Source organism: Brienomyrus brachyistius, chromosome 8 (genome assembly GCF_023856365.1).
Source record: "Brienomyrus brachyistius isolate T26 chromosome 8, BBRACH_0.4, whole genome shotgun sequence".
In the NCBI taxonomy this organism is placed as follows: Eukaryota; Metazoa; Chordata; class Actinopteri; order Osteoglossiformes; family Mormyridae; genus Brienomyrus; species Brienomyrus brachyistius.
Window position 1 is genome coordinate 21,309,102 of NC_064540.1, and position 25,032 is coordinate 21,334,133.

The following is a 25,032-nucleotide window of genomic DNA, read 5'->3' on the forward strand; positions in this document are numbered from 1 at the left end:
CATGGGCAATTGCCCAGGGCAACATCGTCTGAGGGGTAAAAAACTGTTACCATCGCCACCCTCCCTCCTTTCAACAACTTTAACCCCTAAAACTTTTCCAACCACCCATCAGAGATGAGGTAAACTGGATGGTATACTGGGGCTTAGGTTGATGTTCCAGAGGTCTGAGAGTTACAGGTATCTGCTTCCTTCATCTGTTCACCAATGGGACTCAACTGTCTTCCTGAAAAACACATTCATCTGCCACAATAGCTGGAAACCTTCCATCACACTAAAAATTTCCAACATATTCAGAGACGACTATTTTAAATATGCCATCAGTCAAATATATCCATCCATCCATCCATCCATCCATCCATCCATCCATTCAGCTTTCTGAAGCATTTCCACTGCTGGCAGGGAGCCTGGAGCCTAGTTTAAGAATAAATCTCACAATGGGATATTCTGTTTCTGTTTGTTCTGGAAGCAAGTGCTGTGCAAAATTAATGTTGGGTAAGTCATCAATCTTTTTCTCATCAATGTCCACACGTAAAAAGTGTAGATTGTATTATCTAGTTTTCGTTAAACTGAGTTCTAAATGAGGACAAATTTCTGCAGAAAACTATAGTAATAACTCTTATAAATGACTGACTATGGTATTTTAACATGCTAGTATATGGCTCATTTTTGCAGGGTTCACATATTAAGACACCTTTAAGTGGCACTTCCTGCTGCGAAAGAGAATGTGTCTGAAAATGCTGCCTGACGACCCATGAATCTCCTGGTCTTCCCAGAATCGGCAGTAACTAGCATCATGTGAATGCACCATGATTGCTAAACCCCTGTGGCTAAGTCCGCAGGGCTGATTTACCCGCTATAACTAACGTAATGGTGGTATTAGGGCTACTAACACCATAAGATCGAAACTCACTCCTTAGCCTTCCCCAAAAATGCGATAAAATCTTGGTTTGGAATTGGGAAAAGAAGGAAAATTTGCATTTAGCATGAATGCTAATGCTAATTCAATCACAAGAATGCTACAGGGTTTACAGCCCCCCAGAAATGGGCCTTGATTTCAGCGTTTCATAAATGTGTCTCAGCGACTCGACTGTGAGGCAGGTCTTCAAGCTCTGGAGAACAAGTGGAAGAGAGGATACAACATTGCACCTAGCTTTGTGCTATGCGCTTCAGCTGGCTGTGAAGGAGAAGGATGAGGCCTGTACTAAAACACAGCAGCTGTGAAGGAGACAGATGAGGCCTGTACTAAAACACAGCAGCTGTGAAGGAGACAGATGAGGCCTGTGCTAAAACACAGCAGCTGTGAAGGAGAAGGATGAGGCCTGTGCTAAAACACAGCAGCTGTGAAGGAGAAGGATGAGGCCTGTACTAAAACACAGCAGCTGTGAAGGAGAAGGATGAGGCCTGTGCTAAAACACAGCAGCTGTGAAGGAGAAGGATGGGGCCTGTACTAAAACACAGCAGCTGTGAAGGAGAAGGATGGGGCCTGTGCTAAAACACAGCAGCTGTGAAGGAGAAGGATGGGGCCTGTGCTAAAACATAGCAGCTGTGAAGGAGAAGTATAGGGCCTGTGCTAAAACACAGCAGCTGTGAAAGAGAAGGATGGGGCCTGTGCTAAAACACAGCAGCTGTGAAGGAGCTCGATCAACCTCTAGTTTAACGTAAACGAGCCTTCTGTGAAGCAGCCCCTCCCATTTTGCTTCTGTAACTCCCCATCAAACAAATGGCAAGTGTAAGAAAAACCCCATTAACACCTTGCAGTCATATGACAGAAAAGTGGAAAGTGATGTCAGAGCTTGTGACTCATCATTTTATAGATATTTATAGTTTATAACTAGAACTGTTTAGCAAAAAGGAACAATTCAGGCAAAAGAAAATCACACCATGTTAGACTGCTTTTAAAGTTCCTTCTGTTAGCTTTTATAATTTTAGCCTTAGGAGTTTAATGCTAAAGATAAAATAGCAGACAGGGTTTTTCAATGGAAAAGTCACTATTTGGTCACACTGTTGAGATGCAGTTGGTTCGGATCAGATGACATTAATAATGCAGGTGTGGCCACCACTGGAAAGACGGTAGACAGACGTACTTGAGAGAACCAATCAGACAAAATATTTGACACATCAGTACATACTATTTGGAGGGGAAAAAAATCCTATAAGCAAGTTGAGTCAGACATTTTTAACACCTGTATAAGAATGCTTAAGTGTTGCAGTAACTACCACAAAGACACAGTGACTTAGCAACAAGCAACAGATTTGGGAAAAGCTTTTTTAAAACCGTTACTGGTACGGGACTTGGGGACAAGTAGGGAACCAAACCAGCTTCAAAGCAAAGCATAAGAGAATCTTCAAATTTATACGAACATCTGAAAACATGGGATAAGTGAAACTAATTAAATATAGTAATTCCATTCTTCAAAATCATTACCCCAGACAGAAATGGCTAAAGAGCTGTCACTCTATTACTATCTCGACCTCTTCTCCGAACAGACACTTTGGGGATAAGCTGCCTCTTTCTTCAAGCTATACAGGTAAATTCAGAACGATCCAATTGAAGTGAAGTTCTCCCTGGTAGGACTGTCCCAGATTCCACTAGCGTCTCCCTTATGAGTACAGCGATCCTGTGTATGTCATGCACTTTGAGTCCTCTTCGGGTACAATACAATACCAAGGAAAGGGCGTGACATTTTATATGGGCTTTTTTCTTGAAAATCTTTCAGACCTTATTCTATTGTCTAAGTGTCTCGGAATACACTGTTGCCATATCTCTCTTCGCAGAATCTCTAAATTATGCAGTTCTGTTGCTATAGCATAACTCTGCTTTCTCGCCCACGTTTCCAGGCCCAGTTATTTGGAGGGATTGTTCGATTAGCCAGTCATGAAGACATCCACGTTGATGGGACAATGTCCCTCGCTTGTTTGTTCACTATTTCTATCCTCAGAGACATTAATTAGCAAACACTGGCCTGTGGGAAATGCGGAGCACATTGTAGGTGTTTAGGCCTGGGGCGTCGAAACCCAAAGAGGTGCCGTTCTTGTCAAAGACGTAGAAATTGAAAAGCTGCCCATCCTGAGCTTCTAAGGAAACAGCGGCAGAGCTGAGCCTTAAGACACAGGGGTATTCTTTCTCAAATGCCACCCTGAAGACTCTGTCCATCAGGTAATGCAGCCTTATCGTCCTGTACCTTTCCGGGATGAGCTCCTCGATTTGAGGGCCGAACTGGTGCATGACGAGGACTCCGTCCGAACCAGCTCTGATCTCGTAGAAGGTGATGTTTCTGTAGGTGAAGAATCCTACATAAGGCGATGGGTTGGGAGGTGGGGTCAGAACGTGTATGGCATCTCTGAAAGCCCCCTCCATGGCAGGGATGATGTGGCTGTAGGCTTTGGCCACCATGTCCTCATCGTGGGGCCGGGACCCAGCCATAAGGACCACCAGGCCCAGTTTCAGTCGGGGCACCAGGGAGAATGTGGCAGAGTAGCCATCCAGGTCACCGTCCTTACGTAAGACCTCATACCCGAGCTGCTCGTTCACCTCCCAGGGAGTGCCTGTGCGGTTGGCGAAGTAACCCTTCTCACAGCGGAATAGGGGCGTCAGCATGACCTTCAGTGTATCGTGGTCAAGAAGCTTCTGATGGTAGGCCCCGAGCAGCACCATGGCCAGCCTGGCCATATCTGCAGTCGTGGAGAACATCTGCCCCGATGGCCGGTACCAGCCCAGGTCATACAAGGGTGCTGGTTGCCCACTGGTATACACACCTACAGCCATCTTGCTCTGGACACCAGGGGTGATGTCAAAGCCTGTGTTCTCCATACCTAGGCGATCCAGGATGTTGTGGGACACCCAGCGCTGGTAGTCAAGCCCAGCCACCTTCTCTGCCAACACGTGAGCCAGCAAAGAAAATGCTAAATTACTATAGTGGCACCTAAAAACAACAAAAGGTCACCACTGTGAAGCTGGAATGATCGTCATTAAATAAAGGTGTGCAGTGATATGGCGCTTTCAGAAATTCTTACTTTGTCCCTGGGTCTGCAATGAGAACATCATCTTGCAACAGATTGATAGCTGCCTGCGTCTTTCCCTTCCACAACAGGTTGGTAGACCTGAGCCTTCTGGGTAATCCTGCATTAAAACAAGGGCCCCCGATTACAATCCTGCATTAAAACAAGGGCCCCCGATTACATTCCTGCATTAAAACAAGGGCCCCCGATTACAATCCTGCATTAAAACAAGGGCCCCCGATTACATTCCTGCATTAAAACAAGGGCCCCCGATTACAATCCTGCATTAAAACAAGGGCCCCCGATTACAATCCTGCATTAAAACAAGGGCCCACGATTACAATCCTGCATTAAAACAAGGGCCCCCGATTACAATCCTGCATTAAAAGAAGGGCCCCCGATTACAATCCTGCATTAAAACAAGGGCCCCCGATTACAATCCTGCATTAAAACAAGGGCCCCCGATTACATTCCTGCATTAAAACAAGGGCCCCCGATTACAATCCTGCATTAAAACAAGGGCCCCCGATTACAATCCTGCATTAAAACAAGGGCCCCCGATTACAATCCTGCATTAAAACAAGGGCCCACGATTACAATCCTGCATTAAAACAAGGGCCCCCGATTACAATCCTGCATTAAAACAAGGGCCCCCGATTACAATCCTGCATTAAAACAAGGGCCCACGATTACAATCCTGCATTATATCAAGGGCCCCCGATTACAATCCTGCATTAAAACAAGGGCCCACGATTACAATCCTGCATTAAAACAAGGGCCCCCGATTACAATCCTGCATTAAAACAAGGGCCCCCGATTACAATCCTGCATTAAAACAAGGGCCCCCGATTACAATCCTGCATTAAAACAAGGGCCCACGATTACAATCCTGCATTAAAACAAGGGCCCCCGATTACAATCCTGCATTAAAACAAGGGCCCCCGATTACAATCCTGCATTAAAACAAGGGCCCACGATTACAATCCTGCATTAAAACAAGGGCCCCCGATTACAATCCTGTACACAGCCTCTCGCACCTACTGAGATGTAAATTGTCTCAGAAAGATTATACAGCCCTCAAAATCTCCCAAAATTGGCCTGACTCCACAAATGGTCCAGTTAAATTGAAATTCTTAGTGGAAGCTCATGACATGATCACAAAGTTATAAAGTAACAAAGTACAAAAACTTTGTTACTGTACTTAATTAGGTTTTTTCAGGATTTGTACTTTACTTGAGTAGGCTATTTAACTCTAACTCCAAATCATTCTGCACAATCATCGTTCTGCACCTTAAAAAAATACAACTGTATGCAGCACACTTCAATAGGGCTACTGGGTTAAATATGAATCACAATTACTTTACTCAGAAATGAGATTTTCCTGAGCAATTTATTATTATTATTTTGCATTACATATTGGCTATATGAAGGTGGAAGAAACCATGCTGAAATAAACTGCTGTCTGATATTTAAACTTTATCAATATTCAAAGCAGCACTGAAAGAATAGTGAGTATTGCACTGGATGATTAATTGTCTTCCGTAGTGGAGAACAAGCGTTTTAATCGATATTCTGTTTTCCACAGAATAAAAAATATCATTCTGCTGATTTGCTCCAGAAAATATTTGACTCAATTCTCCTTACAGTGCTACACTGTAACTTCAGCCTGTCATGAGTGAATTTAATGGGATAGGATGTTTTTAGTAAGGTCAATAAATTTGAATGTAGTACTTAACTTGCTTTTACTTGAGTAGTTTTTTAGGATTCGTTTACTTCAGTAACATTCTGGTGCATTATCTGTACTTTAACTTAAGTATGAAATGTGAGTACTTTTCCACCCCTCCATGATTATGCGTTACAGATGCAAATCAGGTAGGAATGGAATACAGCCCGTCCAGCTGAATTCGCCACATACAGTACTACGATGAACCTCAGTCAAGTTCCTCTAAACATTTCCCAGTGTCTTGTTGCAGTTGTCTTGTGTTGAGCCCGTTAAACCACTTATTCCAAATAAGCAATTTACTAATCAATTTAAGTGTCCACCTGTGAATATTTGGGTTATGGGACGTTTGTTTGAGCAGGTGTTTACTGCCAGTCAGGGATAAACGTGTGGAAGCCATGGATAGACCCATGCAAATGCTGTTTGTTTCTGTTCATACACAGATCAGCTCACACCAGTCCATTAGTAATTCATTTTCCTTGTTTTGCTCACTCTCTAAACTTGGGGTGAGACATCTAAAGAGACTGGCACTACCAGAGCATATACACTAACACAAAGACCAATATTTTCTGGTTTTTAACATGTCAGTCTTGCTTTCTGGTCCTCATGGGGAAAGTAGAAATTTCAATGGCAAAATTCCGGTTGTGAAGCATTGCTTCAGGACTTTGTACCTTGAAATCTTCACAAAAAACAGGACGGCAAGAAAACTTAAGGGGCACATAAGGGACACAAGTCCAACCGCAAAAATCTCTATTTTTTGAACTACAATACAGCACAGTTTGACAAAATTCACCACAGCAACAGAAAGTGTGTAGATTGCTGGAGTGCCATTTCTATTCCTGTGCTACCTTGCTATCTCATCAGAAGGCAGACTTGCTTTTTCACCATCTATATTGACGTCAGAATCAGTCAGCACCCAACAGAAGCTATTTTAAATTCATGAGGTGAGGTGTTAGTCTCAAGAATGCTGGTGATATGGTGAGAGTTCAAATCCGAAGATAAAAACGTGTGTGTGCTTCTCATTGTTGGCCTAGAAAAACTAAATTCTGTTGCTAAGATTAAACTCGAATATGAACTTTTACTAAGGAACTTACAATATATACATTTCTTCTGTTCTACTGAAGCTCTTTGGAGTAGGACCTTAATCATGAATTTACAGATGACTTCCTCCCCACATTGCAGATCTACAACACCTCTGTTGAGCGTGACACTGTATCCATTGCTTACCAGAAAGTTGACTGGCCATCCTGCGGAGGGTGACAGGGGAGGACCGGATATGAGCCTCTCCGCTGTCTAGGAAGATCAGGCCATCTGTCACATACTTCAGCTCTGTATCCTGGGTCTTCCCCAAGGGGTTCTTTATGGTGAAGTTTTCCACATATTTCTCCAGTGAGTCGTCTAGGGACCCAACCTTGCCCTCTTCCCACAACTTGTAGAGCATCAGCGTCGGGAAAATCTTAGACAGGCTGGCTATCCTACAGGGAAACAGACTAAATGCTTATTCATTAACTGCACAAGAACATCTTCTTCTATTTTATTCAAAGTCAAGTATTTAAAAATACATATCAGACTTCTCACACCACTTACAAAGGAATCTTGAGTCAACATGATTCGGTATTAGTTTACCGAGGTCAAATTTGCATTCTTTTCAGCTCTGAATTGCAGACTGAAGTGCAAGATAGCGTTTCTCATAATTTGGCTTTTGGAACACTCTGTTTCTCGCTTCTATCAATTTTGACTCAGTTCTGAAAGATCACAGAGCCTCTCCTGTGTCTGATGTTCAGTGCTGCCCTGAATTATTTTACCCTTTATTTGAGAGCATGCCAGACCTTCTTATATGCTGTCTGTCTGCATAGGGTACTGAATTACTTGTGTACATACCAAAGCTAGATTTCTGGTGAAGTCAGAGGCTAATTAAAACACAAACTGAAAGACCTATAAAGATGTTTTGGACTTTTTGGCCTCATCATATGCTGGTATAACCTGATTGTGAATTGACATTGGATGCTTGTGTGGTTCAACTACATAAAGACTCATTACACAGATTTGGACACTTCTTTACCTATTCATATGCAGCAGCTCACCACAGGTGGGGTGATGTCTCTAAATGTGGGCAAAATGTCCTGTGATGGACTGGCGTACCATTCAGGCCCCCCCCCCCGCCTCGTGCTTCCTGGGCCAGCCTGCAGCCCCACTGTGGCCCCATACTTCACACATGCTGATTCAAAAAACGAAGCCAGAAAATATAGACGCTCCTCTACTTACGAATAACTTACGAACTTTCAGACATACGAACAAAGAGGACTGTAAATCCAAATTGTGTTCATCGGGCTCCCGTTTCCTGTCCGCAACATAATGCGCGCCAATTCCGCCTAGTACGACTTCTGGCTGCTACTCCCACCGCGTAGCAGCGTAGCGTGCGTACTCCCACCATCCTAGTTCTTGTGTATACCCTTAAAATGATGTCGAATAATGACTTACGAACATTTTAAGTTATGAACGGCCGTTCAGAACGTATCTCATTCTTTAATAGAGGAGCGTCTGTATAGCATATTGCTGTGCTTGAGTGGCATGCAATTATTCCATGGTGAGAAACAGTTGTGAAATTCTTCTTAATATCAAGGTAATACCAAAGACCTGCCCTTGGAGGTGTTGAAATGACAGCACTTCTGATATTGATGAACCCAAAGGGATTAATTATACACAACTTTCAGGTTAAAAATCCATGGACGTTAGTCAGTACTATAATTAATCATTCTTCACTATGTAGCTAAATAAACAAAACGATGCTAGCTATTACTGAAGTAAAGTCGTTTTGATTAAAAAAAAAAAAAACACTGATACAACTGAAAAATGGTTGCTCTAATGGAGCGATATTTTCAAATGGAACCAAAGCATTGGCACTGAGTTGGCTGTCATGCAGAAACCTTCTGTGGCTTTCAAACCCCAATGAACACCAATGTGAGGACTGAAGGGAATATTTTGCAAAAAAAGAAAATTCCTCACAACTGAAATAATGTAGCAGCCAGAAGACGGTCATGGTCCATGGTCATTCATGAAAGATACGTGATGAAAAGGCTGCAGTATCGACACTGATCTAGCATGCATGTATGTTGTAAATAAAAAGGCTATGGTACAGAGTGCATGGTGTCCTATAATCATTAGCAATTAGTCTGGTTCTTGGCCAGTTGCCTGAATTATTTGCAACCATAAAAAGAGGAGCCATATTTCAGGATTAATTTTTCCATTCATGTGCTAATCTACGGCATCATCTGTTTCTACCTCCCTAATCTTTCCACTTCCCATATGGTGTATTGACTAACACAGACCGTCTTTGTCTCTCACCTGTATTCCGTATACTCATTCGGAGGGGTGGACAGAGGGTCACTCCCATTCCTCTTGCCAAAATTTCCTATCCAGAGCACCGTGTGGTTGAAGATGACAATGGCCGACAGAGCCGGGAGACTCAAAGGGTTGACAATATGCCTAAAGACAGAGTCCACCTGGGTGGAGCACAGAATTCTGCGTTTAGCCCTTTTTATACACATTATTCCCGACGTTCACAAATATTGCAACTTTATGCTGCAAGGGTTCTGTGGGGATCTTTAGGTCACATTCGAGGCAGCTGCCTGTGTCTCCGTCACCCACTGACTTTTTCTTGGGTGAGGATCACAAGATGGGTACAGGAATGCTGCCTACCTTCTCCAGCGCCACCTTCAGGCTTGTGATGGGATGCTGCAAAGGCACGGGCTCCGGGAAGCGTGGGCACATTCTCTCTGCCTTGGTACTGCTTCCTGTGCGTTCATCTACAAGAAAAAGGGGAGGTGAGCCTGTCGAATAAGCTGCTGCATGGAAGACCTGTCAACGGCAAAGAAATAATAAAAAACAGGTTATTTTGGTCCTTGGTTGGGTTTGGTTTGCATTTTTACTGTTTATTTGGGGCTATTTCTATAACAAATGCTTTCATTTGGTGGCAAGACACCAACTAATTGTTTCTTATGAAATTGAATTATTCCTAAAATTCACCAAACAAGCCTACTGTATATCCCAGCCCACAAGGTTCCATAGTCTTATCTGAGAAGGAGTAGGAGGAACTCAATAAGTTACAACTAAATGTAGCACTTATGGGAAAAAAAGCCATTTACTTTTAACTTTTGTCTACTAACCCTGTAAGAAACCAGAACGCTTCATGTAGCACCATCTCCCAAGAGAACTTATCAAACACTAACTCTCTTGATTATTTTCAACTATTACCAAGAGTACTGTCAGTGTATTTCACAGAGGTTAACAAAATAGCTACAGGACCAAACAAGATCAGGCCAAAAATGTACTCTGTTTAGCATATAAAATTGACTTAGAAGCATGTTAAAAATGCAGCATAGTCTCAAAATAACTTTAGTTGGCTGTCTAAATCATGTTAATCCACCACTAGGCTGGATTTAAGCTCGGAGCCAAAGGTGATTGTTTCAGAACCATGTACAGAAACATCCAGACATCTTCTGCTTCTCTGACAAATTGGCCAACTGCTAACTAGCACAAGGTCCTCTAAGACAGGTTCTTATCATTATGCTCAAATGAAACGTGGGGTTGATTCCATAACAGTCCATAAAAGCTGGTATTTTCAGCTTAAGATTCATTACCTATAAACATTTAATTGAGTGTGTCAAGTTCAAAGAGTGTGAAGCTTCCGCAGTCAGCCGGAGCTAATTCATGAATATCCCTTTTAATTATAATATCCCATCCAATTCCTACAGTATATCTGAGCTGCTGCTTCAGCGGTCATTTTGACAACCTCCTTTGGCAGATGAGTTGCCTTTCTCTGCTCACAGACACGGCAGCAAAGACATTTCTGTCGGCTTAATCATTCCGCCCCGTAGACTTTCATGGCGTTTGAACAATCGGCTGTGGGAGCAGATAACAGGGAAACCAACAGCAGTAGATTACGGAGGTGAATTCTGGAACTGGGTCTAAATGCTAGTCTTTGGGAAGAGGAGGAAGGCTCGTGAGATGTTACGTTCACCTGGTTCCAATTTCGGTAGCTGGTATTGCCAGAAGAAGCAACCGGTCATGATGAGGGAAAGCAGCATGAAGAATATGAGTCCCAGCTGCGTCCACTTCACCTTCATCCTTCCAGTGGTGGTCAGGTGTCTCACTGGTCCAGCTGGGCCTTGCTAAGTAACACAGGCGGCTAACAGGTTAGACTTCAAAGACCCATAGAGTCACAATGTCTCTTCATCTGGAGATTAATTCATCAAAATGTCTCACACGTCAAGCCACGTACGGCAAAAGAACTGTAAATGACTATCCTCACAAATGTCTGCACAAACTCCGAAACACGTACTGTACGGGGTCTTACAAAGTTCAACAACATTCATGCTAACATGAAGGTGGAAGAAAGAAGAAATACGAGCAGAGACTTAAAATGACAGAGTAATTAATTGAAGAAACAGCAGCAATCAATGAAAATCATATTAAAATCTCAATGTTACAAGGAAACAGCCAGAGAATTGATCTAATTGAATACCACTGGGCTACAGAAGCATATAAATATCAGCCTACAACTGTGAATCATAGTATTTTTTCATTATGTTAATCAATGTTAAGAGCAAGCAGCAACTTAATTTCACAAATATAAGTGCCACTTTGGCAGTTGCCCTGAAATATATAATGATATCAGGAAAAATATGAAACAAGCACATTTATTCACAGATTCATAGCACACACATTTATATTTGTGTGTTCTAACATGCTGTGTGTAGGATACTGACTGAAAAATTTCCAAACATATATTTTTATGATAGTTCATAGTTGGTGGAAAGGTTTTTTTTTCCAGCCTGATTGCCAAATAATTATTTTAATACGAAAAATGCAGCAGTCACAGGCAATGTAAGTTTAAAAAAGAAAACATACTTTTTAAAATGACTTTTAACTTTGTAATATATTTGTTTTAATTAACTAAGACTAACAGTAGGCTTAGAATCAGGTATATAAAATGAATTTTTATAGCACAGACTGATGGCATGACTGTAGATTACAGTGAATGGGAGACGCATTTCTAAAACACGCTTTCACAAGCCTGTTTGAGTTCTCTAGTTTATGGTTGTCATGCCCTGCTCGTCGGCTCCTCCTGTGTGCCACGCCCCCTGCCTACCCACGTGTTTTCTCCCGATTGTACCCAGCTGTATCTAGTTCATTTGCTCAGTCCTGTGTATTTCAGTCCGTGTCTTACCCGAGTCCAGTGTCCGTCATTGATGTCCGTCAGCGTGTGATGTCTGTTGCCGTCCTGTATTCCCTGCCCCGGATTGCTCCTAATAAACCCCCGTTTTCCCGTATCCTGCTCGCTCTGCCCGCTTCGCCCGACCGTATCCCGTGACAATGGTGGACTGGACTATAAATTTGCCGAGTGACCAAAAATAATATCGACAAATTTACCATTCATCGTACCTGAAATGCAACGTCAAAAATGACACACCGTTAAACTAAGTTCAGTGACGTTAATTGACGCTCCAGTCAATGCCACTTACCAAAATGCTGATTATGCCTTGCAAGGAAAAATGAGGAAAAGAGTTTTTTAAAAAATCCACAGAGAGCACTCCACAGCGGTTCTACCAGAAGCACTTTTCAGACCCAAACTTCTACATCCCACCTGCAGTTTGCTGGTTAGGAGGGGAATCTGATCGGCCTGAAACAGGAGGGTCTCAGACTCGATCCATCCCACTCAAAGGCACTTGAATCCTAGCTTTCAGTGCTTGCTGGGCAATTCATTTTCCTCCCCACCTGATACAGACCTTAATGCCATAATCCATCACTCAGATTAAAAGCTCAAACAGGCTGGCGAGAGAAGGACTCGTAATCTCTAATCTCTGCAGATCAGTTTGTGGCAGTCACAACTCTGCAACTGGGCCACGTGATTTCAGCACGACCTCCCCAGCCCACATCAGCTTGGGATCACACTGGTCCCTGGTTAAAATAGGAGATGACATAGTACTGTCAAGCCACGTTACCTACGGCCATCAAGCTGAGCTCTTCAGCGTCTCTGGTGCTGAACGCAGCCACTGGATGACGCGACGTGGCATTACTGTTGCCAGGGGGCTAACACTGCCAGTCCTAATCTAAGTGTTTTCTTCTGAGTGTTGAAGAACATTGACTTACATTGACTTAGTTGGTGGACTGTGAGTGTGTCTTCGATTATAACAACGGTGATGCGGCAATGGGAATTTTTTTTTGGTGGAAGCAAGGCTTAAGTGTCCTGTCTCTCAAAAAAAAGTAAGTTGGCTATTTTCAGAATGTCAGACCCAAGGTCTAAGAAAGGCAAGTGACGACCTCTGTAAATATCCACCAAGATATAACTGGGTGATATAGGCATCGGCCCAGTGGGAAAGAATTAAGGGTTAGAGGAGTTACTTTCTATACAAGACCTTTTACAACTGCAGTACTCTAATAATGTCATCTACTATGCAATGTCAGCAGCCCTTAAATGTAATGCCGTGCTTGCTGGGTGCTGATGGATCAGTGTTTTATAGTCACACATGTGTCACTAATGTAAATGTGAAACAGTTGGATGAGTTTTTAAATCAAGGAAACAAACCTGTCAACGTGCAAGCACTTAACTATTCAGTCAAGCACAAGAGCCTTTCAGTTTTAAATAAGTTCATACACTCTCAAAGCGTCCTCCCTGACGTGGATGATCTGGTAAGCCTAATTTACAGCAATGCGTTTTTAAACTTACATGTGAAGTATTGCTTAGATAAAATTAGGCTTGGTAAAATTATCCGACCAATGGGAGTACAGCAGGAGGCGGTATGGATTTATCCCGATTGCATAATATACCGGCCGATGCACGTCTGCAGCCCAGTGGCGACGGAAGGGACCGGACAGCACGCGCGCACGGACGTGCGGTTGCATGGATACATGCATAGGGCATTTCACCAAACAGCTGAAGCGTGACAAGGAATGCTGAAAAATTCCAGTTCTTTAACATGTATCACGCAGATCATTCTCTTTGCATCAGGAAAGATACGAAAACTGCTTTTGATAAATGGCATGTTTGGGGGACCCAGCCCATTACCTGCAACTGCGGTCCGTCCGCGCAGATCTCCCGCAGCACTTTGCTTCCCACTTTACCCATGACTGCAAACGGCGAGAACTGTCTGAGCCGTCCTTTAAAAAAGGCCAAAACCTACAAAACATGCATATAAAACAATACTCGCTAGGGTCAGGCTATTACATGATTAAAATGATACGGACAGTTTACAAACAACACGCGCTAAATATGAATGAAATGCGCAATCACCAATGCGGACCGTTTTGCGCTGTTTTTCTATTTGAGATTATTGTTTTATAAAAATATAGGCTGATTATTACAAATTCCCTAAACATCGACATCGGATTGACTATGCAGTTCCGTAATGGGCTTAGGGACTGTTGTTGTCCAATTTCACATAAAATACGCCTACCTACTTTTTCACTTTTTCTCAACCTTTGAAAATAGATGTATTTTGGCTAAAACGACGCCGAAGCAAACTCTGCGCATTACAGGGATGGGGGAGTCAACCACAGCGGGGGATTACAGCCCGGTGTACTGTGATCAAAACTCCATCAGAAAGCCTTAATATCCACACCTAAAATTTAGCTAATTGTCTGTCACTGATAGAGTTAAGTCTATTACATTGATAACGGAGTGATTTTTCCATCAGCTATAAACGGGGAAATATCACTATAAATCGTAACTATTTATTAAATAAATATAAAAATTAAGTGCACTTATCCGTCGACTTGCCTCCGTATTTGGGACCGATCAATCGGACGCAAGTGAGCTTGATGGCTACTTGGGAGAGGCCAAAAGTTAAGTGAATTACTGTAATATGCACACAGCAGGACTACTTTACAGCAAATAGTTAATAATCTAAGTATAAAATCTCTAAATTTGCCCAATAAACTTTCAGAACACTTCATAATAAAAAATACATCACACTTAAAATTATCCAAAAATACTGCACGGAGTTTAACTACCAAATAAACTGCGGCGAAATATTTTATTGTATAACAACTTTGTTGTCTCGAGATCAATTGAAATATTTATTGTGATCTCGAGATAACGGGAATAAAACAATGATGGCGCGTGTCCTCTCTGGACTTCCCTACTTTTGCATCATCGACCCACCCCCGCCCCCATATAATCAGTCTTTAAATTATAGTACTCAAACTTTATGACATGAGAATCTAAAGGGGGGTTTAATTCATACTGCTACGTTCCTCCTGTCAATTACTTTCCAAGGGACAATTTGTGCAGTCGTTATCTTTGATGAGCTATAGTTTTAGTCTTTAGTCTTACACTCCCGTGTGTTTTTATTTAATCAAACAGAGTGCACTTTTTCCGGGCTTGTAGTGTAATATCTCGTTAGCAGTCTAGTTCAGAAGAACATCAGTATTTCTATTTAAAACACATGCAATTTGGTGCTTTTTAGACGTTCTTCCTATGAATACTTTCATTCTCCCGGCTTTAAATATGTCTTTGCACGTAAACATCCCTTACATAATGTTTAGCCTACGAAATCAACCCATTGCCCGGCTGCAGGGATGTAATTCAGTTGTTCCTGTTCATCCGATTCGGCGATGATTAAAGCTGAAGCCTTAAATGTAAAACGGACCACATCTGCGTTTTTACTTTTACCACAGTCATTTACGTCCACATTTTGACGCCGTTAAAGTCACGGACCATTTGGTGTCATTATGTATTACTTTGGTAAAATACGAGATGACGATTTAACAAGCGCGAATGTTTTGATTTCAGAGCTACATTCGTGAAAAGTTTTCATTACTTATTTAATGCAGTCGGTCGACCATCGATTACTGTGACGTTTACATTTACATTTAAACGTATTAGACTAACAGATAATCACGTCTTTTCAGCAATGCCCAAAAGTCTGTTCGACTTCCTCCTACGAAAAGGTTTTTGAATGCATGTTCACCTGTCATTTTCAGGAGTATTTGTATTCCCCCAAAATATATCACCTCAGTTATCTTGATCAGGCCAAAACATCTTCCATGAATAGGGCATAATTCTGACTATATTAAACTAAAATATTTTCAACAGTACTAACTCTGAGTCGAATGTAACATGGTTTCCCAGATTTACTTTGTCCCTTCCTGTTCGCGTTGTCAGAGACTTACCAAATACCTCGGTCACCCTTCTCGAATGAACCACACGTTTCACTCCGTCTCCCTCTCGCCACCGGACGTCGGTGGCTGGACAGACACTGACTGTGGCTGAAAGTTAAATCCCATGTGTGACAGTCCCTGCCGGATCTGGGATTTACAGGGCCTGCTCCGCGGTGACATCTGGCAAAGCTGGCGAAGAGGGTGCTTTGTGCTTGGCTGGGGCACATGCAGTGCTATCCTGTGTGTCTCTGTTTGGCTGAATCATAAAGAAGACTGTCCTGCTACATCGCAGCTGGAGAGAAGTATGTTGCTTATTTAGTGCTTTGGAAAAAAAAATTATGAATCACTTAACTTTTTTTCCTGATTATTTCCTAGAAATGTATTATAAATGATCACCACTTTTAGCTTTTTACCTTCCCTTTTGCCCAAATGATTGAAAGTGCTTCACGTAAATTTTACAGAAGGACACTGCCCACCACGGTCAAGTACCTGCTCCTTGAAAAGTCTCTGCATATGCCTAAGCCTAACCCTAACCCTAAGCCTAAGCCTAACCCTAAGCCTAACCCTGGTAGAGTGCCTACATCTCTGCCTAGTTAGGCTCCCAACTGAAGTTGTGCCTGGTGACCTTGTCGCTTGGGGTCTTGGGGTTGTCTGTGTTTGAAGCTGCATTTCTGTGGCATGTTTAGTTTGTCCTGGTGATTTTTGGTTTGATTTGGTTTTGGCATCTTTTGAGGATGTTGTTTTTGGCTTCAATTTTCTGTGCGGAACTTTTGATAAAAACATAGTGACCTTAACTTTGACCTCCACCTCTTTCAGTTCTTTGGAAAGTGGGCTGCTAGCTTGCAACTGGGTTTGCACCTACACTGGGAGAAGAGAAGCAGCCGAATGTCTTATGGCGTAAATCAGTCTTTACACACTGATGTGATGTGACTGTCTATATCAGAGTTTCCCAATCCAGAGCTGGTCCACATTTTTGCTCCCTCCCGGCTCCTGGTCTGCAAGGACTGGATTGGGAAACACTGATTTACAGTATATCAAATCATCCATACGCCTGCCATACTGCTATAATTACTTCTAGACTGCCATGCATGCTCCATGTTTAATGACAGTATGCAGTATACTACCTGTACACTGCAGTGCAATCTACCACACATTACCATGCATGCTGCTACTTTATTGCAAAACATGCCAGCAGTATATTATCATGTAAGACGCTACCTGCCCCTTCATACCCCACCCCCAGGGTCACCAGCCAACTTCACCTGGCTCTGATTATAATGGAGATATAATGGCATTATAATAATATCATATGATTATAATGGCATATTATAGCTATGAAGGACACCACTTGTCAAAAAGTTGCATATTTTCTTTCATGGAATAATCATTTTGCCTGCATTCTACCTTGGAGACCAGATATACATTAAAAGTACTACTGCCATGCATCTCACCTGACCTATAAACACGCCACTATTCACCGTTCAATAATTACCCTGGAATCAGAAAGCTTTCACAAGCAGCCATGGGTTTGTGTCATAACAAATCGTGTCAAAGTGCCGTTCCGATTACCTGACATCATCATTATTCTTTGCCATTCATGGTTACTCTCTGCTATAAGCAAAGGGGTCTATACCTATTCAGCATGCAATTTATATGAAACATGCAGTATCCATTCATTCAGATGTGCTAATGTGTTCCTCTGGTTTCTCTGTTTAATAAATTCTGGAATATCCGCAGTCAGAGGCATGGCATCTGTGTTGTACGAGAGCCTGGCTAGCAGATGGCAAATTCATTGTCCTGAGTTTTTCACTCTTTGGCATTTGTCACCATTATGTTGACAAATCAGCTCGATTTAGAGTGCAGCGTCAGTGCACATCCACGCTTCAACCGGACGGAGAAACCCTGAAGTATTTTTTCCCCATTAAAAATTCCAGAGAGACTCCTCCTTTGTCTGAAATTCTAATCAATCAGAAGAAATTTTGACCAGTGTATAATGAAGCACTTTTTGTGTGAGTCTGCAACAGGATTAATTTCTTTTAATTGTATTTGAATAGAGAGGATTGGACTCACTTAGTTTTCAGAAAGTGACTGCAGTCACATTCACAATGAAGACAGACAGAGTGAAGGAAGACCGAGCAGCTCTGGAATATATTGAGAGCATTGTGTCACCTGGTGTACCTCCTCAAAAGTGATTGCAAAACACAGCGGCTTGTTTCTTGCAAATTTCATTCATAAGAAGTAAGCCTGTGAAGGATGCCTGTGAAGGACACCTGTGAAGGAAGCCTGTGTAGGACGCCTGTGAAGGACACCTGTGAAGGAAGCCTGTGAAGGATGCCTGTGAAGGATGCCTGTGAAGGAAGCCTGTGAAGGAAACCTGTGAAGGAAGCCTGTGAAGGACACCTGTGAAGGACACCTGTGAAGGAAGCCTGTGAAGGATGCCTGTGAAGGAAGCCTGTGAAGGAAACCTGTGAAGGAAGCCTGTGAAGGACACCTGTGAAGGAAGCCTGTGAAGGAAGCGTACCTGTGAGTTCTGAGGCTTCTGCACTTATCTCCAGGAGTTTAAGATTCTACTTTTACGTAAGAACAAAAAAGGCCTTCAAAGACACAGAACCAGGTACAGTCCCGGAAGGAAGACATTTGTGGGGGAAGGAGGACTGAAAAATAGAGGATAGTTTTCAAATTCATGCCCACTAATACACAAATCCCCTCATGCAATTTGTTTACTTTGATGTTATTTAACCCACTGAACTTACCACAAATAAAAGCAGTTAACATTTGTGGACATCTGAATTTGAATTAATAAAGAAATTTTTATAAGATATAAAAACCAAACAACAAAATTTTTGAAACATGTAGATATTTCACTTATTACAAGATTTATACCCCTGAAGTGAAAATGGAATGGTACTTTAAGAATTTTAAGAGAGTTAAAAGGTCAAAATGAGGATGCTGTTGCTATGACAACCACAGTACAAAATGCAGCGCCGCTGGGTGGATCTGTTTAGATCAATTATAAAATAATATCACAATGCAATGAAACCTGTGTGTTTGTGGGCTTATTTCACATTAGAATGACACATCACTACCGAGGAATAACAAGCTTCACCCAGGGAGATACTTTGCATATTTTATTGATGTCCATATTAACCTTTCACATCTTTTCATATCTTGGTGCTGCATATGAATATCTTATACATAAAATGGACAGTTATGAACTTCAATAAAGCTGAATGACTGTATAATGTTTAAAAACAACACAGATTTCATACAGAGGTTTTTACATTTAGATGTGTGTCTCGTGCAGTGATCCAGACTTTACGGCGATCCCTTCTGTCTGCCATTCCTTTTTGTCCTTGTTTTGATCCCCTTTCTCTATTCTTTTCTACAATTTGATCACCTTTGATTACCTTCCTCTCTTTTGCTCTCCCAATCTGATTCACTTTAGATCCACTTAATCTATTGTGCTCTGTCCATTGATTCCTTTTCTCTATACTGCCCTGTTATTTTTGGTCAGGTTTTGATCTTTTTTCTCTATTCTCCCTTTTCCATTTTTCATCCTTTTTGATCCTCTTTTCTGTCTTATGTTGTGCCATTTTTCCCTCCTTTTGATCCCTTATCCTGCTCCTCTTTGCCCTTTTTGACCCATCTGTCCTGATGAACTGTCTGTAATCGGGTCAGCAGCTTATCACTGCGCCTCAGCACTCACTCAGAAAATTACAGTGATCACCCGGGAAAAAAAACGAGGCTTGTCTTTTGTAGGTGCCAGTGAGTTACTGATTGGTCAATTTTAAAGGTCAGTAGCTGATGTTTTAGTCGCAGAGGTGCTACTTCCCTTTAAATTAGCACAGAAACAGAACGAAAACGGAACGTCATTCTGGCCTGCGTTTAAGACCCACTGTTTGTAGACGTGCCCATCACTTGTTGTGATCTCCTGCTCCAGTGTCTCTGTTTACTGCTACAGGCCTGGTCTTCAGTGATTGTTTGAGTTCCCGAATTACGCACCAGGCCTCCCAGACACACAGTGCTGCCGTTATTTTCGTCGTCAACTGTATAATAAAGCGATACATCAGTTTAATGAAGGATTTTACCCATCTGACTGACATCATAACAACATCATGCTCAAAAAAATATCCTCTAGTCTATAAAAAGGATAAGGATTGTGTATAGCGATAATTTTTAAGTGGGTGGCGTTTCCTGTGTAGAATTAATTATCCTTTTCTGTTGCCTAGACATGCTCTCAGATGAGGAAACATGCAAGAACAGCTGAACTTTCCGCCCTCAGCTAATCTTGCGAAGGAGACTCGCAGCCCCTACAGCTATAAAATGTAGTGTATTTCAAAGTTTGTAGCTCACAGTTGGTGACCCAGAGGATTCAAGAGATTACTAAAAAAGGACTCCTGTGACGCGTATAGGGAGAAGAAAATAACAAATAAACCTGGCAATATGTTAATACTGAGGATTTAATACGGAATAGGGACTTCAGAACAGCTTCAGATTCCTTCCTGGAATGAGTCCTGCGTTTAATGGGATATTGGATCATTCTTCAAGCAGAAGAGCCTCCAGTTCATTAACTGGTAAATAAGGTATTAATCTAAATCAGACTCTGTGGTCCAGGATTTTCTGTAAAGGTTCAATGATGTTTAGATCTGGTTATTGGGGAGGCAATGGAAGACATTTCACTTCATCTCGGTGTGTTTGTCATTCACTGAATGTGGGAATATCATGAAAATCGGGAATAGCGTTTCGCAGCCGGCTGCATCTAAGCCTACGAAATGCAACCACATATAAAAAAACGTTCTTGCTGCAGGGCTGTGGAAAAATCTGGATTTATCAATTGTGCCTCCTCTCACATGATGTTGAACTGGAATTTCAATTGGAAGGACAAGAAGAGGAATTTAATTCATTTCAATTCAAAGAATACAATGACAAAGCAGTAGATGTACCTTTTATTTGCATGATTGTAAAAGAAAAAGTATGCATGAGTTTTAGTATATTTTATCAATGTACATTTGGATTGTCTTCACCCTCTAAGTCGTTTTATATGGGCACATATTGTTGTTTTGCCTATTTAACTTGTGTGTGTTGGCATTTGTCAGGAGTCTGCAGTAGCTTTCCTTGTCAGTGTCTATGGGATTTCAGATGGACAGAGTGGTGACTGTTATTTGTATGAATGTAAACTCATACACGCAAATGAAAGTGTGGATAGCAAAACAAATTACTTTATTTAAAATACATCCTATTTATTTTCGGATGTGGACAATAAGTTTAGTTTTTCAGTTCAACCTTAGCACTATAACAAAAATCAAAATGTCTTGGCAAATGCAATTATGCCGTATTTTAATAAACGAGACTTATAGTTCAATATTGTTACATTTAATCAGCAAAAGATCTTCAATTCGATTCAATTCAATTTTATTTCTATAGCGCATTTTCAAAACATTGCATCATCTGAAAGTGCTTTACAGCATCCCAGATAGCCCCCAAAGGTTTCATTATTTAGAATGTAACAATCTGGCCTGAAATATTTTTCCTGCTACAGTGAAGATTCTCTCAACAAGTGCAGAGTAAGCTGGTATAGCAATATATTTGCAGGCAAGTTGTGCTAACTGAGGAATACTGGTTTGGTTTTATTTCCAGTAGGCTAAATGGGAGTTGTCCATTGCTAAAGATGGCTACATAGGTGAAAGACTAGTTTGACTTTCCACATAGAAAGTGTTTGGGACATTTAATAATCATCTGGGACGTTTCTAGGCTTGGGCACTGCAGTCAATATTGTGACCACTGAGTTTTGGCGGGAGGTGAGGTGGGGTGACACTTTTGCTATGAAAAAGTTCACCACGATAACAAACTGACAGTTAAATCATTTATTTTATAGGTAACGTTTCAAACGTGGCATTATTTCATTCTGAATAACATGATGCTGTGTATGTTAATATATTTATGTATAATTTATATTGAAATATTAAACTGCATTGGAGGCGGCATGGTGGTGCAGTGGTTAGCACTGTTGCCTCACACCTCTGGGACTCGGGTTCGAGTCTCCGCCTTCGAGTTTGCATGTTCTCCCCATGTCGTCGTGGGGTTTCCTCCGGGTACTCCGGTTTCCCCCCACAGTCCAAAAACATGCTGAGGCTAATTGGAGTTACTAAATTGCCCATAGGTGTGCATGTGTGAGTGAATGGTGTGTGAGTGTGCCCTGCGATGGGCTGGCCCCCCATCCTGGGCTGTCCCCTGCCTTGTGCCCATTGCTTCTGCGGTAGGCTCCGGAACCCCTGCGACCAAGTAGGATAAGCGGTTTGGAAAATGGATGGATGGACGGATGGATGGACAAACTGTATTTTTAAAAGCGACACTATGTAATAATATATTAAATTGAATTTCATTTTTAATTCTGCTTACTTAAATTCGAAATCGAACAGCAATTCTGTGCCCTGTTTTCAACCACAATTCAAATTCAGACAAATTGAATTGGAATTTCAGGGCCATTCTCAGTTCAGTTCTGAAGGGTGCACCCCCCCTGCCCTACTCTTTTTAAAAACTGGCAACAGGCATTATGGGTTGGTGGCATTCTTCAACTTTCTCCAGGCATAGACCGATCCAGATGTCAGAAAAAGGGGGAAAGACAGCACATTAAGCAATGTTACTTTTTCTGTTGCTCAGGAGTGCTGGATCTGTACTCCATCTTCGAGATTACGCATCTTTCTCAGTTGGCCCTGTCAGTTTGTCCCCGTTTATCATAAGCGGGGGGTCTTTCAGGCTGCCCCTCATTGAATCACTTTGTATTTTTTGTGACTGACGCCCCTGCAATCCAGGCACCCACTTCATGGCCTATCTGGAGCTCTATTAGTTGGCCTGTGTTGATTTGAACACTCAAAGCGCTGATTGCCAGACCCCCTTTGTCGCCGACACATACTGCTAATCAGCATTCGACCTAATTTGACTCACCTTTGCAGCTGCATTCGTGATTCACTTTGAAGTTAATGTCCCATTGGTTTCTGTAATTGTGTCCGCCCCCCTGTACTGTATGTGTTTTGAGTCAGCCTGGTTCTCCAGTTCCCTCAAAGAGCAGCCAGAATATCACAGCTTCAAATAGGCTGTTTGCTGGGGGCGGGGGCTGGCTGTCCCTCAATCCTCCCTAATTTCCCCTCCCATCACACCCAACCACATCGAACCCAACCACCATGATAAAAGTGTAATTAACTATGCAATGCACAAAAATATCAGTTAAAGCATAAAACTAAACTGCCTTTGTTGTTGGCACACAAAGGCAGTAATTATGAGAATATCTCTTAAATAAATGTTTGAAATTCCATACTACAGTTTCAATTAAAGCGTAAGTCACTAGGGAGTATGATAGATTTGTTTATATATTTTTTCCAATTACAGTAGCTACTCTATAGCATTCAATACAAACATAATGTATGACTGTATGAAATTTTAGATAATAATTGGGTTAAAATCTCAACAATCACGTAACCACTTATTCGTATTATTTGATTTGTATTCCTAATTTTCCTGTGACACCTTATTTACTTCTACACTTGCATTTTCTTGTTTGTTAACTTGCCGGTCCTTGCGTCACCTGTCTAGGAACAGCAGGTAAAATTTATTTTGAGATATATGAAAACTTTTTCACTGTCCTGCCAAATAAATACAAAAATACACCGATGAGCCAAGCCATTATAAACACCCCAATGTGAAGCAAATAACGTTGATTATCTCGTAGAAACAGATTATCTCCAAGTTCTTCCAAGTATTAGATGCTAAGCTAACAGCCAGCACTCATATTTGACGTGTTGAATTCAGAAGAAATGGTATAGAGCTGAGTGACTTTGATACAGGTCAGATGATTATGGTCTGATGACCTCCGAAATGGCAAGGCTTGTGGGCTGCACACAGTCCGCCGTGGTGAGCAGCTACCGGTTGTGGTTCAAGGAGGGGAAAAGCCACAATCCACCAGCAAGGTGCTGGCCGGCTAAGACTCATTGATGCGAGTAAACAAAGGTTATCCTATCTGGTGCGAACCAACAGAAGGGCTACTGTGACACAAATAGCAGATCATTTTAGCGATGGTTGTGGGAGTAGCGTGTCAGGACACAAAGGGGATTAAGCTCTGCTGCGTAAGGGGCTATGTACTGCAGTCACGGGCCAGTCAGAGTGCTCATGCTTAGACGTTTTATACTGTAATGGGGATTTAAGGAATTAAAACAAGGCCTTCGGGGGAACCTACAGTATTAACACACTGGACAGCAGCATTAGGAAGCACATTTCAACACAACGTTATAAAACACATACAGAAGAATAGGCTTCTGAAACGCTTTATGACAAGCAGTTCTGACACACACAGTCGGCCCGTACAATTACGCCTGGCTTAGTGAATCGTTAAAGAACGCGGAGTAATTAGATTTTATTCCCAACACGAAATGCTAATTTACTTCCTGTATATAAAAATGTCAATTTTTTTTTTTTCATGTATCCCACATGGGTTGGAATATCTTTGTACTGAGTATTTAGAAGCTAGTATTCTATGGTGCTGTCTGTGAAAAAACAATGTTTTAAAATGCTGCACCATACTTGCTGACCAGTGTGACATGAAAGCCCAGGTAAATGTCCTTGAAATGTCCTTCAGAAGGTCCATTATGAATGTTATAGTCAAAGATTGTATGAATCAGTCACTAACATGTATCTCTATATCATCTGATAAACAACACAAATGGCAAGTATATTGTCTTGTCATATTGTTGCACGTAGTCGTCTCCAGTGTTCAACTGCTGTTTCCTCAATCCAGCCACATCTGTGGCACACAATTTTCACCGTGATCCCCGAATACATGTAACAGTAGAACTTGAAACTTGAGTAGCTTTGTGATTATGTTCAAGATTCTGCCGATCTGACTGACTCCAACTGGTGATGGTCTGGTTACGTCCTGCATCTCTCTTCATCAACCGTAGAATCGTATGGTTTGGTCAATCTGTGCTTCAGAGGTGTTTGTTGGCAAAATGCACTTACATCTAAATTACATTTGCTTTGTTTAGCCGATACTTTTGCCTGAAGCATCTTATAAGAAATATAAATTATGCCAAGATAACAGCACATTACATACAAGCAACTTACCGTACATATATATCTTCCGGCTCTTTCTGTCACATAAT

At 41.8% G+C, this 25,032-nt stretch overlaps 1 protein-coding gene across 3 annotated transcripts; it reads right to left on the minus strand.

Annotated features, from left to right (window-relative positions):
• Positions 1-1,827: 1,827 nt before the first annotated feature.
• Positions 1,828-16,053, minus strand: lactbl1b (lactamase, beta-like 1b). 3 transcript variants are annotated; one of them, XM_049023919.1, is made up of 8 exons: positions 15,893-16,053; positions 13,788-13,898; positions 10,740-10,890; positions 9,419-9,525; positions 9,065-9,222; positions 6,947-7,194; positions 4,015-4,120; positions 1,828-3,923 (listed from the first exon to the last, which is right to left on the minus strand). In XM_049023919.1, exons 2-8 carry the CDS (start codon positions 13,845-13,847, stop codon positions 2,945-2,947), a joined length of 1,809 nt encoding a protein of 602 aa, XP_048879876.1. In that variant the 5' UTR covers positions 13,848-13,898; positions 15,893-16,053; the 3' UTR covers positions 1,828-2,944. The 3 variants fall into 3 exon arrangements, with proteins under 3 accessions (XP_048879876.1, XP_048879877.1, XP_048879878.1); XM_049023920.1 differs by lacking the exon at positions 13,788-13,898; XM_049023921.1 differs by lacking the exons at positions 13,788-13,898; positions 15,893-16,053 and adding an exon at positions 11,949-11,999.
• Positions 16,054-25,032: the final 8,979 nt, after the last annotated feature.

Coding starts and splice junctions, on each gene's coding strand:
- lactbl1b (XM_049023919.1), bottom strand. CDS start 13,847: ATGGGTAAAGTGGGAAGCAAAGTGCTGCGGGAGATCTGCGCGGACGGA. Junction 10,891..13,787: donor CGGACGGACCGCAGTTGCAG/GTAATGGGCTGG, acceptor TGTGTTACTTAG/CAAGGCCCAGCTGGACCAGT. Junction 9,526..10,739: donor GCTACCGAAATTGGAACCAG/GTGAACGTAACA, acceptor TTTTTCTTGTAG/ATGAACGCACAGGAAGCAGT.